The sequence below is a fragment of the Phaethon lepturus genome, unplaced genomic scaffold (genome assembly GCF_000687285.1).
Source record: "Phaethon lepturus isolate BGI_N335 unplaced genomic scaffold, ASM68728v1 scaffold14231, whole genome shotgun sequence".
NCBI lineage: Eukaryota > Metazoa > Chordata > Aves > Phaethontiformes > Phaethontidae > Phaethon > Phaethon lepturus.
The window spans coordinates 77,418-94,874 of NW_010515641.1; the positions used below are offsets into that span (position 1 = coordinate 77,418).

Consider the following 17,457-nt stretch of genomic DNA (forward strand, 5'->3'; position numbering starts at 1 on the left):
GAGGGAGGGAACAACAGGAAGTCTGCTGGACCCTTTTCCCAGGAAGATGAATACATGGGAATTAACTTCTGTCATCTGGCCGCAACCTTTTTCACTACTGACAATTCTCATTCTCACTTCGAGCAACAGAGAAACAGTCACCATAAAAAATGGCATTAATCCTGCATATTTTGAAGTCATTTCAAGAGAAGAAGTGCTCTGCATCTAAATGAAAGTGCCCCAGCATGATGCTAATTAGACACTTTGCAGCTTCGTTACCCCATCTGGGAAGAAGGTGAAAAATAAAAATGTGCAGGTATTTTGTCTAATCTCAGAGCTTAAACATTCAGGAACGACAACAAGTGGAAATATTTTTGTAGATGAGGAGAATAATCCTGGAGTCAGTAACTAGAGAGAGTTTGCAGATAGTAGTGTTTCAAGTTGTACTTAGCACAAGATAGGAGATACACAACAAAGCCAAGGATTATTTCCTCTCCACTGCCTCCTGCTTTTTGTGATAACATCATACTTCCACACTAACACTCCCCTCCTGTGACCTCAAAAAACTGTCAAGACTAACATCAGCAAGTTCTTTTCGGACTGATGAATAAACCACTGCCAAGGAAATCAGACCCAAGGACTCTTTCTTTCTTTCTTTCCAAGACAATTCCTGCAACCTTATGCACAGACTCCCTTGTCAGCACTCTGCTCTTGTCTGCCCCAGGGTGAGGATGCAGACAGCTTCATCCATCAGATGGAAGAAATCTTTACCTTCATCTCTTCTCCCCAGTGCAAGGGTGGTATAGTATGACTATTGCTTTTGTATCTTTAAGATCTCTATAAGGAGATCACAACCACGTGGTTTGCAAGCTAGTATTCCAAAATAAAAGTGAGTAAGGAATACCCATCACTGTTCTTAGACACAAAGCGTATGTTGTTTCAACGCTAAGCGAAATAGAAGACATATTAGGAGTTTTCCCCTTTAGCTCCAACATTATCCATCTGTTGTGAGAAGGCAGAGAAAAAAGATCACAGAGCTGTGAGTAGTTTTCAGTTGCTGATACAGAAGAACAGCAGGAGAACAAATTTGTAAGTCAGATTGTTAGTTATCGCTGTCAGCAAACATATCCCCCAATCCTTCAAACACCCTCAAGGTCAAGAACATACATCCAGGCATGGTGTTTTGAATGACTGATCCTGCTCATTTACTGAGTGCTTGGTCAACCAGTACAGCCCGGTCTCCTTCAACCTTTTGGTCACAAAAGAAAAGGTATGCACAAGCCAGACATCGTCCCAATTTCTCCTCCAGATTATGAGGGCAGAATATCTTAGGTGTAGAAAAGAAGCCATTTTCTTTTCATGACACATGCTTATCCAGAACTCTGGTCCCCAAGAACAAAGGAAGAACTGTATCTAGGAGAAGTCTCATAGTCTACAGGTAGCAAGAGCCTCCTCAGAAGAGTCCTACAACATTTTTCTCTGGAAAAAGAAAAAAAAGACCTAGGAAATAAGACAAAAAACACTACCTAAAAATAATGAGGCATTTCCAACCACTGTCTATTTACAGTCGTATCTGTAGAACACATCTACCACATTCAATTAGAGCATAGAGGTCTTCAGCTATGACCTTTCTTCAGCTTTTAGTGAGGGGAAAAATGTAAAATGTAGACTTGAAAAACAGCTTGACTAGTGCAGACAGCTCATTTTCCCCTCAACAACATCCCAGGTGTACTTTTTTCCCTCCTAAGGAATCAGGGAACCTAAACAGAAGAGAGCATTAGGAAGTCTCATTCTCTGAGAACAGCATCAGCTAGAGCTTGAAGGAGCTGTGGTGTCACAGGGTACAAAAGCACTGGAAATGGCTCTCTGAACTATTCATCCATTGTTCATGCACTTTCTACTTTAGTGAGAGAAGATGAGCTGACACACACTGGCAGAAACATAATTAAATTATGCGTTTAAAAAAAAGACGTTCAGGAAAGAATTTATCATGAGGACAAAAGTTACCATCTCAGTAAAAACCAGATTAGAGTTAGAAATAACAAGAATGCATCCATATTTTCTTCAGTTCTCTCTGTCCCTTTTTCTTATTCCAGTGCACTATAAAGCTATACTACCTGTATTACAGTAGGTGGCTGAACAGTAGAAGCCTCAGCATTTGTTGTTTGAGATAATGGTTTCACAGGAGTAGTTGCTACTTTCTTTAGCAACTGGGTGCCAGAGTTCTTAAAAAAAAAAAAGATAAAAAATAATTAAACACACACAGAGAACAGTTGTCAGACAAGTCAATGACAAAACAGATACTGTAGTACCTGCTCCCATCCGATGGTATAGAATCATTAAGGATGGAAAAGATCTTTAATGTCATCAAGTCCAACTGTCAACACCACCATGCCCACTAAACCATGACACCCACTCTTACAGTGGCAATACAAGCATCGTTCACATAGTCCCTACAGTTTAAACACTTTTCAACAAAGCTATTTGTCTACCAGTTTAATACTTAAGAACAGATTCAGAGACACTTAGACACAATACCTAATCAGAACAAAACAGTTAAAGGATGAGCATGTTGGCGAGACCTATACAGATGGTTTTTTTTTTTATACCTGCTCTTCCTCTTCAATGCTGACTAACGTACAAGAGACTGAAGCAAAAAGCCATCAGAGCTCAGGGAGGAAGGAACATTCTGGGGCCACGGGAAAGGTCCTCAGCTTCACAGAAGTATCCCACCAGAGGATCACAAGATTGTAGTTACTACCAGCAACCACTTAGGTAGGTTTTTTTGTCTTTGGGTTGGTTTGGGTTTTTTTCTTAAAACCCTTTACATCATCACCATCAGAGAGGAATTCCTTAATTTGAACTGAACCATATGTAATGGCTAGAAGTTTTTTCAAACTGAGAAAGCAAAGCACATGGTGATGTTTATGTGCAAAACCAAACACCACCGTGCTGTTCAGAAAGCATTCAAATGCTTATTTAACCCTCCATAATTTATTTGCAAACCCTGTTATAACTACATAACATACAGCTACATAAAATTAAAGCTATGAGAGAAGTTACCTGTACAGCACATATTCTGATTGCAGGTGTGCTGGTTGGTATAGATGGTCTCACACTTGTGTTATTTTGTGGCTGACTCTGTGCTCGTGCTATTGCTTGTTGAGATACTAGCATTAGTTGGCCATTACTGCTTCTGATAAGAACAGTTCCTGTTGGAGAAAAACATCCAGACTGTTAGAAATTAAGCAATATTATGGCTTTCCTATGCTCCTGTGGTAGAAATAACTAGACCACGCTGATAAGACAATGTAATATTTAGCTTCTTACTCCAAGGAACAGCTGCCAAGAAACGTAGGAGCTAAGCATACATCAGACTTACTCTGTGTTCTACGATAGAAAACAATTCCTAAAGTCAAGAGAAGAACTTAACTAAACAGCCACATTGAGACACCATGCGTATACAAGATGCAAATGGCAAAGCAGTTCATCATTTGAGTCAAAAAGATATTTTGGTCATTAAAAAGACAGACACCACCACACACGCTCTCTGGGATTACTTTAACAGTAACTTCTTCAAGCAGTTCTTCAATCCGCAAAATTCATCACCGCTGTCACACTTGGCTGCCTCTACACATTTTCACTTTCTGAACATTTAGGCACATACTTACAGGTGAAGATATGGTTTAGAGAAAACCTGCAATAGAAACCGAAGCCTGATTACTACCAGTTCACCTGCCTATACCCAGACCACCTCCCTTGGTCAGAGGGCAGTGGTCTGCAAGGAAAGCCAAGGCCACCGAGACATTTGAAGCTGTCCCTCTGTCAAGGCTCTGTCCAAACGCATTAAAACGCATGGTTTTAATCAAAGCAGCTTTCTGCCAAATAGGGAGATTCCAAGCGGGTGGATGGGGGGGACGGGGAGGGAAAGAAAAGAAAGAGACTCTTCTGCCTAGTTTCCTTTCTTTTTTGTTTTCCTTTCAAACCTACAGCAATGTCAGCCCATCACAATTCAACTCCTACCACCTTTCTCCTTCCTACCCCATCAGCTATAACGAGAAACAATTAAACAGTTAACAAACAATGTGTATTTTTACTAAAGCTTTCAAATGAAAATCGCCCTGAGGAGAGTCAGTCAGATGCCACATCACAGTCCCATCTTCCCTGCATTTGGAAACCATTCAGCTATCAATGCTTCCTCGTCCTCCTCCTCCTCCCTGGCCCCCTAAGGGCTACACTCTGGAAAATCCAGACCTTTCATCAGGTTCACAAAGACAAAATGCCAGCTGGATTCCCGGTCTCAACGGCTTCAGACCCCTACCTTTGCTGGTGCCTCACCAGCAGCTGCTGCAGAGTCCACCACCAAACCCACCATCTTCAAACACCTCACTTAAAGCCCTTTCGCATAAAAGAAAGGGGGAAGGTGCAGGAGAATGCTAGATACGTAAGTACGAGTACCTCAACATTTTTGGAGGACTGCATTAAACTTGCTTGAAACTTATCCAATATCTGAAGAATCCCTGAAGAACCCCAGATCTTCTATGCACACTGTGTGAAACAAGCCTGCATCAATGGAATAGTCTTTTTACTACCTGGTTAGTCTGGAAGCTGGCAAAATATTGCTGTACAATAGAGCCTAAAACACTGCTTCTGTCTGAGTTTAAATAAATACAACAGGAAAAGCCACAAACTCCATGAGTTGGGCTTTGTTGGGGGAAAAAAAATAATCAAGCTGTAACCACATGCTTAAAAACAGCTTTTCATCCTCCACATCTAAAAATGTAAGAGGATATTGCAAGACAACACAAAACCTGATATAAAATTCTGTAACATCAACATATTGCCATTTACATAGCACACACAAACTGAGACTGCAGGAGTAGCATCTAGAGTGATTCCCTCCTTTCTCAAGCAGCCTTTACTAGATGGGGCAGATGCATACAGCATTTTGCATATCGAGAAAAATACTGTTACTCCATCTGACAACTCAGCTTTCTCCTCCTCCACTGAAGTCTTGACTATAATTATATTTAGGTACAGATGGATCTTTTAATTTAATCAATGAATACCCAGAATCATAGAAAACATATTGGATTTCTAATTTTCTTTTCACGCCATCTCATTTACACAGTGATTCATGGCATATAATTTATCATCAGTCAAAAAAGGGCATTTTTTTTTCCTTGTTCACATTACATGCTTACGCAGATTCTAAGGGAAGAGAGAAAGCTGATACCACACACGGATAGCAATAGCATTTCTCTCTGCTCTAGGTCTACACTCAGGATGGTAGAGGTGTTGCTACTGGAGGTTTTAGGCTTTTCTAAGGGTGCTTAAAAATGTCATTGCTAGCTCTACTCCTTGAGAAGGCACATATACATTTATCATTTAATTCCTTTAGAGATTCTGAATGCATCAAGTGTTTTGTTTTCATGTATTTGGATATTTTGCCACTACTCATTACATTTGTTTTTTAAGCCAAACTGTCAGAAGAACAATTTCTACTTCTCTGAATCATGCTGCATACCAGCAACAGCATTGTTACCAGTCAACTCGACTATAGGGTTGGTGTTTGTTTGGTTTTTTGCACTACTGTTCTGAAGTTTCAGTTAGCATTTGTCAGAGATGGAGACCCTGCCTGAAGAGCATCCCATCCTCCAGTCACTTGAATGAGGAGAGTTTCCATCAGACTCCACTTGACAGGAAATTAACTCAAGAGCAACACAGCTAGCAAGCTTATGCAAACACAATACAGTTCATATGCAAATTCATGAACATGTAAACAAAAAGCAACCACCACAAATATTAACAAGTCCCAGTAGTCTCCTTTACATTTGACCATGACTGCAATGATCCCCAACAGCACTGTACCCTGAAATGTAAATCAACTTTCTTCCTAGTGACAGGATTAGTCAATACAAAGACATCCATACCTCATCAAGACACTGTAAAATAACTTCAGGCTTATTCTTGGTGAGAGCATCCACAGAAGAAGTTACCTAAGGCCACTCCAGTGGTCATAGCCTCGATTGGAACGTAAGACCAAGATGATGCCTGTTTACTTCCATACAAGTTATAGTAACAACCTGTTCCGCTTGGAACAAACATTAATTTCCCTATAATTGTTCCATTTTGCAGAACTTTTAATACAGTGGTAGCCTTTTCATGGCAGTAGTTTTTCACGATGGCTAGCAAAATTAGAAGTCCCAAACCAAAAAACACAATATTACGGTAATCTACTAACTACTGCTTTTGTAGGCTTAATACTGTAAATGCCTGATGCTAGCTCAAATAAAGATGAAGGCAAATTTGAAACGACTGTCATTGCTACAGATCCATACAGTGAAAAGCCACAAGACATCACTTCAAGCATGAAACACACAGTTCTGGGCACTCACAACCTAATGTCATGAGGTGACAGTAAACTGACATGTGGCTTGTCTGAAACAGTTTGAAAGCTATTGAGAAGGGCATTTATTTTTCACTTCTGGTTGCCACAATTTACTTACATTTTTTCACAACATAAATACACCCAAGCTTTTGATACTCCCTTTGTGCCTTGAAACAAAAGCAACAACCCAACACTAAAGTGAACAGTGCAGGCTCCAAGAGGAGATGCAGGAGGGAAGAAAAGGTTCCACAGCACTCAAAACCAATGCCTCAAGTCTCATACACCATATACAGCTGCACAAGTGTGAAATGAGGGAACAATAAGTTATGGTAACCTTGAGGTTCTCAATAGAAAGGTTACATAAACAGGCTTATGCAGCTACCAAGATGCTACTATCAGAAACGAAGAGAAGTACAGGAGTCCTCATTATTCACTTGAGGGGAAAAAAAAGATATTTCTTATCAAGAGCTGTTTTCTCATTCACTAGAAGGCAATTTTTGCCAAACAAAATGTGAAAAAAGATCGAGTCTTGCAGTCATTGCAACCCCACAGGAAAATGAAGGGGACAGACCTCTGAACAGCTGAAACAGTGAAGTTTCAGCTAATACCACTCAGTGTCTAAAAACAGAAGAGGTATCTCCAGACTCTGACCAAGATATTGGCACCAACTGTAGTTACTGAACAGCAAATCAGGCATCTACATAACGCCAAAGGTGTCCTCTTTTGGGCAGCACTTCCAAGAAAGTACCGTTTACAGGATACACAGTTTGATAGTTTTGCTAAAGTTGTTTCAGAGAACAGGAAAGACTTTCTCATCATATGGGCACTTAGATAGTAAGAGTAAGGCACAATCCCTTTGGGGCTACAAGGCTGTTCCTGTTTTCAGACCACAAACAGAAAATCTAAGTGACCAGTTAGCAGCAGGGATTAGTTCTCACATGCTTCATTGGAGGACTCATGTGTCTCTCGCAGATTAACAAACAGCCCTTTTTACACTGAATTGAGACTTCTGTCTCTAGATATTCTGCCTGTCCTGCCAAAAACATCCTTTGGAAAATTATTTCTTTTTTCTTGACTGCCAGAGAAGGCAGTTAAAATAAAATCAGCTATTTCAGCCCTTTGTTCCCTGCACACCTTCCTTCGTCTACAATCCTGCAAGAAGGCTGCAGGGGAAGGAACCAACAACTGAAACCCAGTTCAGCTTCCTCCAAAGCCACACAGAAAGAAGCCATACTATAGCTTATCACCTGGAAGAGGTCTCATCGAGATCTAAACCCTTTCTGTGCAGTGACCTGCCTTCTCCAGGAAACAGGGGCTCCAGGAACCATGCCTGCAGAAAGAGCGTCCACATCCCTCCTGCATAGCTCAGGCAGTCACCACCCACAACAGCCTCTACACAGGCATGCCAGCAAAGAGTGCCATGGAAAACCAGAGGCCTTCTATTAAAATTCCATTTGCTGTTCAAACCTGAGATACCTCCGCTGTAAATTTTTGCTGTCCCAGCACTACCAGCCAAGAAAATCCAGCTTTTTCTGAACTTGGTTATAATACGCTTAAAATTTTCTAAGCTGTAGCTGTGTTTAGCATTCAAGCCGGGAGTCAAGAAACACAGGTTAGTAGGAGGAGCATCTTCCAGATACCTCTTCATTGTAACTACATGCAGAGAACCAAAATCTCACCAGAGACATGAACAAGATGCTGTGGGATCATGGCAGAGATCTGTTTATGCCACCGAATGTACCTGTAGGGGCTTCACTGTATTTCTGGGAATAGTGTTAAGGAAACCATACTGTTGTTAACATAAAGCTGTGCTGCCAACCGAATCTCAGGGTTTCACCCAGCAACACTGAATACCAATGCATGCTAAAAGCATCCCACTGTAAGGGCAACTTCCACCATTAAATTTCTAGCACATAAGACAAGCCTGAGGCCATTTCTGAAGGGGAACAGCCAGAAGGAATTTCCTGAGATGAACCTGCCAGCAGGTATGCTGCGGTAGAGATACACCATATGAAGCTGTCAAGTTAAGCCACCACTTCGATTACATGGTTTCCAACACAACTGGTCAACACAACAGCTCTTCGGAACTGCTGGCTGGGGAGCAACATAAGGAAAGACAAAGAAGTCTCTTGCTCCTAAAATAAAATACAAGGAAGAAACAACTTAATTAGACCCAACTCATTTAAGAGAACACAAGTTACAAAAGCCACTTTCCAAGAAGGGTAAGTTCAGCTTCTTTCAAAACAAGGGGTACCTGCACAGGTATGTTGCCAACCTTAATAAAGTTCACTTTAACAGCATTCACATATACAGGGTTAAATGAGTTTCATGTCCCACATCAGTAAGAGAACAGTTTAACAACAAAAGTGTTTTAAAACAACAGTAATGCTTCAGTGCTCTCTGTTCTTAAACAAATCTCATTCTTTTACTGAGCTACTCAAAACAAAGGGATAGCTTTTAAGGCAGTTACAAGGTAAGACCAAGCTTTAAAGGGGATGATGTAGTAGGAAACTAAATTGCAACTAGAACAGAATATTGGTTTTAAATTTCTTAGGCTGACTATTTAGGATGACTCGAAATTCAGAAAATAAAGGGCCAAATACTACCGATCCATGCAACAGCTTTGAAAATAGTTTTTCTCTTTAAAGGCATCCTTTTAAAAAGTGTTTTTTCCTCTTCAACCCCATTTATTGAGCCCCACAGAACAGGTCACTTAAAAGTTACAAAAAAGCATTATAGGACTGGATAAGACAGACCCAGAATGGACATTATTAGAGACATCGACGGCTCAGGCAGTGATCACATCAAGGTGTGTTATGTTGCAGACTGGCTGTAAAAGACTGCTAAAGAAGCAGAAAGTGTTAATGAAATACTGTGAAGGACATGATAGGTAAGTCTGATACTGAAGTGACTTCACTTGTCACACGACTTGCATAATCCTTCCAATATGTTGGGGCTGTATGGACTGTACTGCATGGAGAACTACTTATTCCCCATGACCCTCACATGGTACTTGATTTTTCCTAGACGCCTACTGCAGATTTCTATACTGAAGATGGAGAAACAAAGACAACAGCCCAATCTGGAGGCAACATCTATTTGTGCTTCTCACTGTCTTGGCATCAAAGCTACAATGAAGATCTGGTAGCCACCTGAGGTTACCTCACCACAGGCTCCCAATGATGAACTTCTATTCTTAAATCAGATACAACTGACTTCGGACAACTAATCTTCTGGGAAGCCACAAAGATTGCCTATTTGGGGCTTTTCTTGGGAAAAATCTCTCCGATTGCTCCTAGATTTCCCAGACAAGCAGGGTAGAGGGCTCACCTATACTGCATGGGTCAAGTTGAGTTGTTCAGCTTGTACACTACATCCACAAAGCATTTCACTCCATATGACAAACCATTCCAAGCTTTAGAAGTCAATTTTAGTTGATGGAAGAGGAATTTGGCAGTGATCAACTCATAATCAACACTGTTATGGCAGCAACCAGAAGCACTCATCACATACCCAGGCCCTCAACCAAGTCATTCTGTTCACATTGTTTCACTAATAATTACATATGTCAGAAATCACCCTCTGTACCAGGGAAGTTTCTATACTAACGGGTCTTTGTAGCAATGGTTCAGGACCAGTGACTAGCATGTAGATACTGTAGTGTTACCATGAGATGCCCGATTTTGATTTCCAATGAAAGACACCTTGTTTTGCCCAGAGATACGGAATTCATTAATTTCCAGGTCAGGAGAAAAGTTCAAAGGGCATAATCCCAATATACTTTAATGCTAGAACAGACCACAGGCTAAATAAAATACAATACAACATTATACCCACAAGTTCTTCAAAGAAGGTGATTGTATTTTTGCCAACTACGCAAACATCGCACTGCAGATTCTTGTAGAATCTGGCCTACAAATTTTAAGGCTGCACCAGCCTCAGATGTCTGACCACATCCCACCTTTTCAAAGCCAGGGACTAGGCTTAATCACAGACATCACTATCCAGCTGACAGCACTGTTTCACTAATGTTACTGCTTCCCAGATTGCCTGGGTTGCTGTGAGCAGCTTTTAAACCACCACACACGCACAGCTCTGTCACACTAATAGCTCAAGGGGCAAAGCGAAGCCCCAACAAAGGCTGCTGCTTCCAGTAACTCCAGCATTTCTCTAGCAAGATGTTGTGCTAACAGTGGGCACCAGCTCTGAGACACCCAGTACAGGCACAGCCTCTTCAAGAATAAGGAGCCAGGAAGGGGATGAAGATACCTCTTCTAGGCAGGATGGAGCAGAGTCTGATGATTTATTGTTTCAAATAGTCTGTAATAATGGAAACCACGCATCCTTCTGAAGAGTCTAAACAACATCCCCTCTCCCTCCTTTCCTCCAGGAATTAGACACAATGTGCTAAGAATGCAACAATCTGAAGCCAAGCTTCACACGCTTCTTAATCAGTAAGTCTTATCCAAGCTTTTGGAAGCTAGCTGCTCATCAGTGCATTTTGGTGCCCAGATGGGTGTGTCTAACAGACTAGCAACTGGGCTCCCATAGTGTGATGCCTTTTCACAGAATACAGGCCCACAGTTTAGAGCTAAGAGTTCTCAACTGCACACACAGTTGAGCTTCATTACTTGAGAATACATTTATATCCATGCAATTTTACAGTTACTAGTAGAACTCTAGTGCAAAAATATAACTGTCCCAGTTGCAAGGTAGGATACCTTTTATTTATAGCAAACAGCAGATATCCATACCAATCATCTAAAGAAAATCTGGACATTGCTTGATTCTTGGAAGGGCCATAAATAATCAACAGGTTATAGATGTTTTCTGGGCATAGTTCCAAGATGGCACTACTGTTTCTATTAGAATTCAGAATTTATTTATTATACTTGAATCCCAAGAGTTTTTGGGTTTATTGTGGGTAGGCATACGGGATTCTCAGCCAACGCTACAGTCGACAAGACAGAGTCTTATTTGATACCATGAGAAGATCTAGCTCTTGTCCTTGGGCCACATCTTTCAGCAACCAGGATTTTTTCCCATCAGCATTTTCCCATCTCATCTTTGTGGTTTGCAACTTTGCTACTCGAGGCTTGGTTGCTTTCCTATCTGAGTAATCAGACAGTTCCAGGATTGTCTATAGATAATACGATCTGACTTAAGGGTTTTCCCAGACCCAAGTTGCTTCATGAAGGAGCTTCAAGTATTTGCAGAGGACTCAGCTAATGGCAGCAAAATAGTACCTCAAAGGAGCAAAAGTGACATTTCCTGACTTTCAAGACAATTCCTCCTGCACTGAAAAAGGCACTGAATCTAATCACCACACCCTCTTCTAGTTTGCTGCGTACTCCTAGAATTCACTTGAGTCAAATTCTTTAAATGGTAAGTTAGATGCTTGGCACATTGCAGCCATATATATATAGAGCGCACAACTTTATAAGGACCAGAAGGTATGCCAATACCCTGCACTTACCATTTCTAAACCACTGTGAGCTATTAAGCTGTTACAGAGAAATCCAAAACTTACAGAGTTTTGAACTATAAATCTTAATTTAAAACAAAGAGATGCTAAAAACATAACTCATGTCAGTAGAGTTCTAACAAAGGACACGATCAGCCCCCTTTAAGTCTCTGTCTTCTTGCAATAAGGGGAGAATCAACTAAATCCAGATTAATTTCGCAATGGGACACTTGTTTCCCTGGTGTTCACATGGGGACCAGCAGAAGGTTGGATTCCACTTCATTTCCTCTGAAAGTACACATTCACCCCTCTGTTGGATGGATTTTCACTTACTTCAGAAGGAAAGAAGTTAAGCAAGGACTTAACACTGAATTTTAATACTGATTACCACTTGCTCTAAATGGCACGGAGCAAACAAAAATTCTTGTAGAAGACCGCAAAACCTTCATGGAAGTACTAACTTCTGTCTACACAGGTACTGTGGAAACTGTCACCAAAACTGCGTAATATTTGTCAAGTGGCTAGTGTGCAAGCCACGTAAAGGTGTTCTGAATACACTTACCACTCCAACACACACCATAGGCTGCCCCAAGCAGACTGCCTAGCAATACGCCACCAAGCAATCAGCTGGACCTGGCTTCGAGAGCTCCACTTGAACTAGATGGCAACTGCCACTTGGCAAGCTGCAAGTGAAAGTCTTCAGGTGTTGTGCCAACCAGGGCATGCTGTTTCACCTGCTTGTTAATCTAACCTGGAAATCCACAAAAGGACCTTTGATTTCCCAGGCAACTCCAAGAAGCAGCCAGTACTAATGAAGCCATCTCCTCTGCCTCCGCCAAACTGGAATTATGTGCTAGAAGAGGTCTGCAAACACAAGCTATGAAAATCAAGTGCCATCTTAACATCTGACTCTTCTTAGTTCAAACCACCTCAGTAAGATCACTGAGCTTCATGAGTTCTTCAGCCTTAACAGACCCTAGATTTGCTCATTAGCAACAAGGCTCTTCCATCTGCTGCCACATTTACCCTGCTTTAGTTGTGATCAGAAACGATTTCCTCAAGACACTGGTGGAGAAGATCCGTTAGTGGATTTTGTTCTAAAGGTGACACAGGTGGCAGAACAGACCTTGATCCTGTCAACTTGAATAGCAAGCCACTTAGAAACATCTCTTGTGATCTTTTTCATTTTGCAAACTATATACATTTTTCTTTTGAAACCACCATATTTTTCAGAGAAGTAGCTTCATGCAAAAAGAATTTTAAAAAAGTGTTTGCCTTGGGGTTTTTGTCTAAGTGGTTAGGGCAGCACTAAGTATTCATCTTTGATGGTTATCAGAAGTTTTGCAACTTACAGCAAAACTCCCATATACAACTGTAACCCAGAATCCTACCCACTAAGCACTGCACAGATTTCTACCACATGGCACGACAAATACTTGGTTCTCTAAGATAACCTTAAAAAAATCTGATACTGCAAACTACTCAAAATAACAACCCATGAGCTTACCTACTTTATCAGTATCTTCAGGAAAAAAATACTGAAATATAATTAGTATTTCTTCCAGCTGTCACTTGTGTGTGGATTATGCTATTTTTATTGCTACAAGATGAAGGGTCCTTTAAATACTGCAAAAGCAACAGAAGTCAGGCTCACATTCTCTGTCAGAAGGATTTTAAAAAGTTTACTATTCACCACTCTGTAGCTGTAATTCTTTGCAATACACACCAATTGACTGCAAAATCTGAACAGCATTTAACATTAATCTTACTGATCATCATATTTCAGTGCTTCAGTATTCAGAATGCATCTGGGTTTTTTGTGAAAACCGTAAATCTAGAAGTTAGCTTTACATCTTCTGTCAAGATTTAAATCTTAATTCTCACAGGGCTGTGCATTTAATGATACGAAGGCATTGTTTTGCTAGACACATTCAGTCCTGAAAGCAAAATCAAGTCCTACAGAGCAGCTGAAATTTCTACTGATTACAGCAGAAGACATTTACCCAGTATTTTTTAAGTTTGACTTGGCTCCTCAAGCCAGCCAAAGCTTTGCTGACCTCTCCTCAAAAAAAAAGAAGTTGACTAATGTCACCTAATGTGAAGAGGTAAGTTTGCAAAGAATCCACCCTGACAAACGTGCTAAACAGAGGACACTATTGGGATATAAACAGTTGCCACCATCTATTATTTACCCCCTACTGATCATCCTACAGCACAAGTATTATGCTCAGACTTCATGAGATTATCAACATCCAGAAATTGCAGACTTTGAAGGAGTTTCTAGGTTTTTGTCTTGCTGAATCTTTGCATCTTTGGATAGCCTCCTCCTACCCAAACAAAATATAAACTAAGAAGTATTTGAAAGTCAGCGCTTCCTCCTATTCCAAAGTGAAGGACCAGATGCAAATATGAACATATCATGTGGTTTTACAACCAAGAAATAACAACTAGAACATGACTAGGGAGATTCAGACGACAGTACTTGAGAGGTATTAGGCCAACTTCAAAAGCGGAAGGCAGCAGCATCCCCATCACCAGTCCTTACCTCTTCAGGTTACCTCGGTTTCCATATATAATTAAGAGACACCTGACGAGATCAGGCTCTGTACCACCCCTTAGCAGTTTTAGGAGACCTGCATCAGCTCTCTCCCTCCCACCCACAGGTGTCTGCACACCGATGACTGCCTGCCTCTTGCCACACAGCCCCAGCCACCTGCCATGAACAGTGGTTGTGCTTTCTGAAGAGTTACCCACTATCAGCCTAGAGAAGCTGGAGGCAGTGGAAAACCTGCCAGGGACAAGCCAAAACATCCAAGCAAAGACATCTGAGCTGCAAACAGAACCCAAGAACCTGTACCTGCCGCCACTCCCCTCCAAATCAGGTGCAAAGGAATCTTTATACGGCAGCCATGCCTTGCACCAGTTTATTAGCGTAAATTAAGGCAGACTCAGGGCATCTTCTCTTTGCTGACACCATACTTCTTCTGGCCCACTGGTGTTAGCTATAACAGAAAGCGTAAAACAGAAATATGCACAGTGGCAGCTGACGCTACAGCGAGGAGCTGTAACCAGCAGCAGTGGCATCAGGTGAGCTTTTTGAAGAGGGGAGACATCTGTAAGCAGATCCTGAGGTAGCAGTGGAGTATCCCTAGCATCCGGTCGAATTCTGTGTTTTCTTCTCCCTCCACAAGAGAAGGAGATACATCTGCTAATTGTCCTTTCAATGCGCGCCTGTAAGGAACATGCCAGGGCCAGAATGAAAGCCACAAGAACAGACACAGAAGTGACAAGTAACTAAGTTCAGGAGAAGTAAAGAAAGGAAACCGAGGAACAACATTCTTCTTGTTATTTTTATGCTCTTTTTCTACCATCCCGGGGCCCAAAGACGCTAAGGTGAGCGACAGACATTGGTCATGGCCCATGGAAACCTTGTCACTCCTTCCCCTTCCCAAGCTTTCAACTATTTCCTCCTGTTAGTAACACAGCCCAACCATTTTTCTGCCCAACATTAAGCTCAAGTCAACCAAGGACACAATGTTTTGTTAAGCAGATGGTACACGACACGAGACGTTTGCAGTTTTGTGAGCATGATCACCCGAGCTCAGGACTGAGGCAGTAATGCACTTGCCATGCTGATCTGCTCTCTGCCAGTCCCACAGACTACTGTGCTACATGCAAAGCCTTCTGAAATGCTGCTAACATGTTCTTGTCAACAGAGGGCCATTGAGGGTGGGTCCCTTTGGTAGATCATACCAATTCCCTCCATTTAGGAGGGCATATCCCAACCATTCAGTCTAAGAGCTGATGATACGTGAGGTCAAAATGCCACAACCAAACCTTCAAGGCAGAATCTGCCCAGCTGAAGGTGTATAAAGGCCACAGTCCCCAGCTGGACATCTACTACATGCTAAAACCCCGAGTGGTGGCCAGCTGTAAGCTGGGGGTGGACTCCCACCTCCTGACTGCTAATACAGGAGATACCCTAACGGTGAAGGAAGAAGGCCTTGAGTACCAGCACTGGTCTAACAGCTGGCTATTCAACCAAAAAACAGCATTTTGTAGAGGAAAACACAGGAAGGTTATGAAAAACCCTTGTTACCCATGAGCAAGTCTGGATCCTGCAAGACCTGGAGAACTTGGAAGCTCAGTGATCTTTTGTGGGCAACCAGGTAAAGTGGCACTTGGCAGAAGGACAAGCCATGCTCAGAGAAGTGAAGTCATACCTGGTCATCAGCCACTGCCCTTCCACTGCCAGGCTTTATTCCAGGCAAGAGGGAGGGGGAGGTAGATATGGAAGAGAAAGAACAGCCAAAATCTGTGATTTCCATGAACCTCTGCCACCCTACAAGTCAGAGGGGCAAACACAGCTCCCCCGGTGCCCTCCCCTCCCCAGGCTGCAGCCCATGAGAAGCACAGGAGCAACACCTGCTTGCCAGGCTTTATTCCAGGCAAGAGGGAGGGGGAGGTAGAGATGGAAGAGAAAGAACCAAATTTGGCTTTCTCTCTTTCAAGAGAAAGCCAAAATCTGTGATTTCCATGAACCTCCGCCACCCTACAAGTCAGAGGGGCAAACACAGCTCCCCCGGTGCCCTCCCCTCCCCAGGCTGCAGCCCATTAGAAGCACAGGAGCAACACCTGCTCCAGGCCACAAGCAGTTCAGGAGTACTTCAGGATGACCAGTAAGGGCAATGCTGCCCCACCTGCCTCAGAACAAGCCCAGTTCAAATATCTCCCTCAGAAACTCAGGGGGAAGGTGCTTTCTGTATGCGGTTTTCTTAACAGGTGCCACAGTTGATTGCTGTGATTTTTAAAGCCAAGTGCATTCTCCCTTCTGTATTTTATCCTGGCTAGATCTTGCAATTTATTTGAAACACAAACTTTTCCAGCTTAAGAATTTGGTGGTTTATTCCACTTTCTTTTCTAAGCACGGTAACACTTGTAGCTTTAATGCTATTCATCTTGCATTTAAGTTTCTGAATGATTTTATTATTAACAATTGAATCTACATAGAAGACAGAGGTAGAATACTAACACTCAAGCCAGAATGCATTTTCAAATCGTCCTTAGGACAATTCTTTAAAGAAGTTTCCCTGAAACATTGATCCATTTGAGATTCAACAACTTCTGTGCTCCTTCTGGAGGATTAAACTCCTTATAGTTACTCTCAGCTTACAATGCTGTATGCAGTACCAGCACCTCTGAAGTTCCAGTACAAAGAAACTTGCTTTGTTTCTTGTCCCAGGAGCAAGGAAAACAAGCTGATGCAACTGAAGGGTAACGCTACTTTTGTTACATCTGCCTACTGCCACCGTGCAAGTCAGATGACATCCAGCAAGATGCCTCGATGTAATCAAACCGAGCTACTAGGAAAGACAAGTTTTGCTAACTTGTAGTTCCCAAACTACAGGCAACTCACATGAGCGTTCACCTTCACAGAAAGATGTTTAACTGAATGCCAATACATTCCAGAAAGCCAAAATATTAGAGAGAATACCTGAAGATCTAGGGGGCCCTACTACAAAAAAATTAATATATTTCCATCGTGGTTCACTTCAGAGGAAAGCTGGCAAGGATTTCGACTCAACCTTGACTGCTGACTACCCAGACACGATAGCATCACATG

The 17,457-nt window shown here is 41.9% G+C and overlaps 1 protein-coding gene across 1 annotated transcript in view; it reads right to left on the reverse strand.

Moving 5' to 3' along the window:
- Nucleotides 1-3,836, reverse strand: part of TAF4B (TAF4b RNA polymerase II, TATA box binding protein (TBP)-associated factor, 105kDa) — a 58,419-nt gene extending 54,583 nt beyond the window's left edge. The window contains exons 1-3 of the mRNA XM_010295845.1: nt 3,725-3,836; nt 3,043-3,191; nt 2,097-2,204 (exon numbers count right to left, since the gene is read on the reverse strand). Of these exons, the coding sequence (XP_010294147.1) occupies nt 2,097-2,204; nt 3,043-3,191; nt 3,725-3,836 (369 nt within the window). The remainder of the gene's footprint in view (nt 1-2,096; nt 2,205-3,042; nt 3,192-3,724) is intronic.
- Between the last annotated feature and the right edge of the window lie 13,621 nt (nt 3,837-17,457).